General features: G+C 46.4%; 1 protein-coding gene across 1 annotated transcript; it reads right to left on the reverse strand.

Moving 5' to 3' along the window:
- Positions 1-682: 682 nt before the first annotated feature.
- Cdkn1b (cyclin dependent kinase inhibitor 1B) lies at positions 683-5,590 on the reverse strand. Its single transcript, XM_057787492.1, has 3 exons — positions 4,618-5,590; positions 3,953-4,086; positions 683-1,978 (listed from the first exon to the last, which is right to left on the reverse strand). Exons 1-2 carry the CDS (start codon positions 5,090-5,092, stop codon positions 3,962-3,964), a joined length of 600 nt encoding a protein of 199 aa, XP_057643475.1. The 5' UTR covers positions 5,093-5,590; the 3' UTR covers positions 683-1,978; positions 3,953-3,961.
- Positions 5,591-7,055: the final 1,465 nt, after the last annotated feature.

A 7,055-nucleotide genomic window follows, 5' to 3' on the forward strand; every position in this document is an offset into this window, starting at 1 on the left:
AAAATGCCCAGGCTTTATACTTTTAAGAAGCACCTCTGCTGAGCAGATAGGAGGCCACAGGACTCTCAGGCTCAGTACTTTATTTTGGGCGGGATGTGTTAACTGAATATGAGTACTCAGAAATTGAGGAATTGTGTGTGACCAATTTCATTTAGCCAACTGGTGCAGGATAAACATCAGTTTCTTAAGGACTTGCATGTTTGGATATTGTGGGCAAGATTGAGGAGTCTGGCCATTGATTTCCATCACTCACACTTCACAAGTGTAAATAGAGGATCTAGGGAAGTCGGTCTGTCACTTTCATTTTCAGCCCTGCAGATGGATGATCAGACTGCACTTACGTAAGGGACCCCCCCTTTTGCTTCTCACACTCATATCCTAGAAAACATAAATATTTTAACTAAATGGGGACTGCTGACAGTCTTACATGAGAACGTGGCTTTTCCTCTTTCCACTTAAGCTTTGTCTATCTGGATAGGAATAAGACAAAAATGGCCACTACTTGATACATTCAGATCCCACACACACACACCCACACACCAAAAAAAAAAAAAAAAAATCATCTGACTGCAATGTAGGCCTAAATTTTCTAGATGTTTGTCACTTCACATTGTATTTGTGTAATTCTCAGGGGCATGCCAGGCTGAATACCTCAAGCTCAGCAAAGCACATGACAGTTGCACTCAGTCAATAGCTACGGAAGTTATCTTTATTGATTGCTTGATGTGTAACAATAATTGGCATCTTTTTCACACATTACAAAAATTATACTTGGCTCAGTATGCAACCTTTTAAGCATAGCCATATTATTTAACAAAAGGGGGTCTAGTCTACCCAATACAGCATTTACAAATGCACAGAACACGCCACTTTGGCTTGTATATGGTCTAGATTAAAAAAAAAATCTCTTTTTAACATAAATAAGTTAGTATAATTTTCAGTGTCTTTACAGAGTTATATACACAGGCACACTTCAAAGGTTTTCTCCTACCAAGGCCATGAAGAAACACTGTTTAAAGATGTAGTATCCATTTCATTTGTCCAATAGTGTGCTTGTTCCGAAAGCACATTTCTTTTTTCCTTTAAAAGCAGCACTTTCCTTGGGGCAAATTAACAAGCAGGGTGAGATACTCTGAATTAAAAATTATTTCATTATTTGTGTAAAGTTACAGGCCTCTAAAAATATCCAGGGACTTAGGATTATTCTCACTGTCTACACAGCTCAAGTGAAAAGAGAACTAAGACATTTTTTTCAGCAAATCTGATGGGAAATGGTCAATTCTAAGAATCTGGAATTCCCTGTCATGCACCCCAGATTTTTGCCCAATGTTACCTGGAGTGATTACTACCAAACAACCGGTAAATTCCAGTTTTAAGGGAGAGGGAGGGAAAAAAAAGATATTTTTTAAGCTATTTGTTGCTACATAACAATCTTCAGAACTCCCAAATAATAAGCTTCACGTAAAAATAAATAATTGTATGTAGCAATTATTCAAATTTTGATTTTAAAATAAAAGATCAATTCTTATTGAAAAGGACACTACATCTTTAAAGAAAGCAATTTAAACCCTTCCCCCCACCCAAGTTGCTTCTCTTCGTGCAAGTCAAATATTTTTCTCCTTGCTACTAATTGAAGCAAGTTCTTCACACCCCCCACGCTGATTCCTCAGCCCCACCCTCCCCTCCCATCCCTAATGTTTATGTGCTACATAGTAAAAGATAAAAACTATATACACAGGTAGTACAATGAAGCAAATAAGGAAAAACCTAATTGCGCAATGCTACATCCAATGCTTTTAGAGGCAGATGGTTTAAGAGTGCCTAAAATTTTTAGTGTTATTATGTTGTTGCTTTCTCAGTGCTTATACAGGATGTCCATTCCATGGAGTCAGCGATATGTATTTAAATTTTTTCATGTATGTCTTCCTTGCTTCATAAAGCAGTGATGTATCTAATAAACAAGGAAATATTCTTAATTCTGCAAAAAGAAACAAAAGAATTAGGAAGAAGACACTAGAGTAACATTGCCAAAGTACAGGAATTATTTTGTTACTATCTTAGTTGACAAATGCTTCAGGGATAGGGGATAAACACTACAGGCCTGATGACTACAATCATCTCTAATGCTATCTTCACTGGATTTTTGTTCCACTTGGTGTGGTGTTAAGAGTCAGGGTTCTTAACAAGTGGTCAATTTTGTGCAGCCCTCCATGCCCCAGGGGACATTTGGAAATGCTGTGGGGACATTCTGCTTGTCACAGCTTCGAGAAGAGGATTGCTACTGGCATCTGGTGGGAGAGGTCAGAGATAATGCCCAACATTTTCAAATGTACAGGACAGCCTCCCACAAGAAAGAAAAATTCGGCTCAAAATGTCAGCAGTACAGAGGTTGAGAAACTAACTCACTCTAAAGAATCTGGGTCAGAGAGGGTGAGAAAGAAAAGAAATTCAGAAACCATAATACTTCAGAGCAGTATAATTTCCCAAACTCGAAAAAATACCTGAAAATGCAATTTCAAAAGGCTCCGGCGGGGGGGGGGGGGTCATCTATGAATGCTTTTTAAAATTGCAAGTTATTTATATGCAGAATATTTGCATGAATGCTTTTGGCTAGAACCTTATGGCTGCTTAGTAGACTCTAAACTGGTAATCTGACTAACAAATGCCTCCTGATTCGAATGGGCCAGGTAAAAATATCAGAGGCTTATCTGAAGAGCTAGGCCACACACAAGCCAAGTAAAGCTACAGGTGTGATAGTCATTTAGCAAGAACTTCCATGCAATTTTTCCACTTTAGTGAGGGTATAATATAGGAAGTGGTTCTAGTGTTCCATTTTCTATGAGCTCTGAGAACTGCTAGGTCTGTAGAAGGTATACTATGACATTATGATTTACAACACAACAACCCAACTTTATATCCTTCATTTATTTTTAAATTTCTACTAATGAGGACCCGAAAAGTTAACAATAAACTGTTAAGATCTCTTTATATGCTGGGTTATGAGTGGGCTTTGGAAATTAGAGGCCACAGTCTTTGTTTCTAAGGGGCTGCTAAACTATTAATGTATGTAGTCAGATCATTATGAATAGTCAATTTATGTAAATGTGGGGCTGGGTTACTCTAATTAGGTAATCAGGGTGATGAGATTTTGATACATGGAAAAATCCACACTTGTGCTGGCCCAACTGGTCCTGACATCTACCATCCATTTCCCTACGGACACCCAAACCATCCCGGTTCAGCTCAGTGAGCACACACAGCTGACCTGCTGGACGACTGCTTCCATTTAACTTCTGCATTGTAAGCCCAGGGTTAAAATCAGAAATTCTGTGGGAGCTACAGTACTTCTGAACTTCCCAGCCTAGCCTTTGTCTTTTAAATATGAAGTTCCCTTCTCTCTCTCTCTCCAAAACCTACCAGCATACAAGGAAAGTGACAGCTTATAAAAACCCGTCAGAGTGCAGGGCATGGCAGCCCTATTCACACTCCTAACCAATGTGAACTAGGAGTAACCCAATTTTTCCTCTTAAAAAAAATTTAAACATAATTGTATATTCGCCATTTTTCTATTAGTCAAAAGCGGTTCTATTAGCTCAAAATGAACCTCTGGGAAATGGATTTTCATGAAGTGAGACCGGGGGTGCCTCAGTCCTTGCTTCGATGGGGAAGAAGATTGTCACTCCTGGCCTAAGTTTTGGTCGGAATCATAAGAATATGACCTTCCTTTCTTTGGGGCGTTGGTGACAAGTACTTGTCTAGGGAAAACATCTCCAACAAGCATTATGGTCCCCGACCAAATGATTCCAGCCTTCCCCACTGTTAATTTTTTGACCTAGGAAAATAATTCCTTCTGGCAGGCAACTAATCTGCCGGCAGACCTGGGGTCTGCTGGCCCCCCAGGGAGCGCAGCCCAGCTGGGGTGGCAGTTTTGTGCTCTTCCTCATTGACCCACCGGAGCTGTTTACGTCTGGTGTCTTCGGAGGCCGGGCTTCTTGGGCGTCTGCTCCACAGTGCCAGCAGCGTTCAGGGAACCGTCTGAAACATTTTCTTCTGTTCTGTTGGCCCTTTTGTTTTGCGAAGAAGAATCTAAGAGGGGGGCAAGGGGAAATTTTTTAAAGAACACACACAAACCATCTTTATTAGCGAGAACAATGGCAGACAGAAGTTGGCCCAAGAGTCAAGTGATGAAAAACCCACCACCTCCACCCACGACCCCTGGACCCGTCATCCCCGGTAGCTTCGAAGGACACAAAATGAGGTTGTTTCTACTAACAGAAGGCGTATTCTACACCCCACATCTTTCTCTCTCGCCCTAGCCAAGGAGGCAGTTAGTAAACATTCCAACTTTTGTCGCACACACCTACAGCTGGCTAGCGGGGAGGAACTGCGACGTGTTAGGCTGGGGAAGTTATCAGATCTTACTATCTCCGGCGTCTGACTTCAAAACCATAAACAGGCCAAGCAGTCGGCTAAGGGGCAGTTCAAACCTATGCGTCACACAGGCTCGATCTCCCAGCGCTAAAGCAGAACATGCTGGAAAAGCCAACTGAATAGGGTCTAGCAAAGAGGCGCTACAGAGACACACAGACATTTTACGTTTTTTCAAAGGTTCATTACCGTCTGCGGCAGGTCGCTTCCTCATCCCTGGGCACTGCTCCGCTAACCCCGCTGGACTGTCTGACGGGTCAGGCATTTGGTCCACCAAATGCCGGTTCTCAGAGTTTGCCTGAGACGCAATTAAAGGCACAGGCTGGCGGCTCCCGCTGACAGCCTGGCTCTCCTGCGCCGGCACCTTGCAGGCGCCCTTGGGAGGGCGCGGGGGTCTGTAGTAGAACTCGGGCAAACTGCCCTTCTCCACCTCTTGCCACTCGTATCTGCCTTCCAGGGGCTTGTGATTCTGAAAGTCGAAATTCCACTTGCGCTGACTCGCTTCTTCCATGTCTCGGCAGTGCTTCTCCAAGTCCCGGGTTAGCTCTTCGTGATTGACCGGGCCGAAAAGGTTTCTGCAGGCGGAGGGCTTGGGGTGCTCCGCTTGTCTGGCGTCCATCCTCTCCAGGCTCGGGCTCCCGTTAGATACTCGTACGTTTGACATCTTCCTTCCCGGGCGGGTGTGGACCACCGCCTCGGCTCGCGCACTCCAAGAAAGAAATAATAAAATGAAATAAACAACAAAACCGAACAAAAGCGAAACGCCCCGGCCGCAGCGCGAACTCCTCTTCGAAGTTCTGCGATTGCACCCGGGGAGTTAAGTGGAGCCGAGCCAGGCGAGCGACCGCTCGAACCTCAGGAGCGCGCAGGTCTGGGGGAGAGAGCGCAGGGACGCCCCGGCCGCGCAGCTCGAGGCTCAGTGATCAAGTGTACTGGAGGGCGGGGAAGGGAGGGGGAGGAGGCAAGAGGAGGTGGCGAACAGTCCGAGTGTAGGCTGGGGCGAGCCCGTGGGTCGCGCGAATGCAGCCCCTCTCCAAACCTTGCCGCCGCGCGAGTCCCAGAGCCGCGAGTGAGTGGGGACAAGGGATGAGGGGGAGAAAAACACCCTGAAAGCACGAGCCCCCCCTCCCTTTTTTTAGTTGCCCAATATGGCGGTGGAAGGGAGCTGACGAAGAAGAAGATGATTGACACTGCGAGTCTATTTAAACAGAGGAGGAGCTCCATTGGTCGCGGCGCCGGTTGCCGCTCCGCCCAGGCTGGCGAGCGCGCTCTTAAGGTGGCCCCGGGCGCGGCGCCGCTGCTTCTCCGCGTTCCCGAGCGCGCCGCCTCCTCGAAGCGCGGCCAGGACATTGGCTGGTCGCGTGACTGCTCGGAGGTGTACGACTGCCAACAAACCTGCTCTGGCTGGCCCCGGAGAAATTAAAAATAAGACAAACAAACTAGCCAAACGGCTGGAGAGCTGGGGAGGGGCCTGCGCGGCGGCAAGGCGGGGACCTGGGGCTCTAGGTCCGGGAGTTGCAAAGCTGCGCTGGCAGGCGCGCCACCGCTCCCGACTGCGACCTCCAGGTCTTCGCCCATGAAACCCAGGGCCAGGGCCAGTGGGCTGCAAGGTCGCTGGGGCTTATTAGGGACCTCAGTGACTAGTTCAGCCCGCCTGCTTTAGCCGAGGTGGAAATGCGGGAGGGTGTACGAGAGACCGGAGAAACCTTGGCTCAGCGCCTGGGACACCCCCACCCCCCTTGGCAGGGTGCCTTAGCAGGGGTGCAGGAATCGGCCTCGTAGTCTGACCCCAGAAGTCTCGGCTATGGTAGGACAAGCCGGGGGGCTTCAGGAAGGAGTCAAGACTGAAGGCTTCTAAGTTATCAGGGTGTTTCTGAATCCAAGCACTCCCCGCATAGGGATCTCGATCGAAAACCCCGGTGCTCTCTCAAGCCTCGTCATCTGTTTTGTAGCCATCCCAGACACTAAATTTTGAAAAAGCCAGGTTACAACTCGGATCTGATTTGTCTTGTTTCCCAAGCACAGCGAGGCCATCGCCATAGGCTGCGTGTGGGAACTCGCCTATATACTTTTCAATTCTTTCCCGGGCTGAAGCGTTTCCTCCACCTGAGTCTAGACGCCAACGACAACAGCTCCTTCCTTTCCTCTCCCACCAGCCTGTTGCTCCCAATCCACTTGGAGCAATAGTCAAATGCAAGCAAATACTTTTAGAGAGCTGCGGGCTGTTAAAGGGTGAAAATGCTTCCCATAAGGATCCGATTCTTGATTTGAGCAAGTGATTTGTAATACCACCGTCACGGTATTACTAACTCTAGTAATATTGTTTGGGCATTTCTTTGCTCCTCGTGGCAACTTGACATCTCTCTCTCACTGTTGAGCACAGTGATGGAAGTTAGAACAGAATAGTCAGGCGTGTCTCAAACAGTATAAGTGAGACCTTAAGTTTAAGCTTCACTCACTGGTATTCCCAAAACAGTCTCAGTTTGTGCTGAACACAATGCATTTTATTGAAAATTAAATTTGTTTTAGTATTACATAAAAGCATAGTTTTCTTATGCACCAATACTGTAGGTGAGATTGAATGTTGACTTCTTAGTCACAGTTTGTACTGCCAGGCCGTGTGTGTG

Source organism: Chionomys nivalis, chromosome 1, assembly GCF_950005125.1.
Source record: "Chionomys nivalis chromosome 1, mChiNiv1.1, whole genome shotgun sequence".
NCBI classification, from domain to species: Eukaryota; Metazoa; Chordata; class Mammalia; order Rodentia; family Cricetidae; genus Chionomys; species Chionomys nivalis.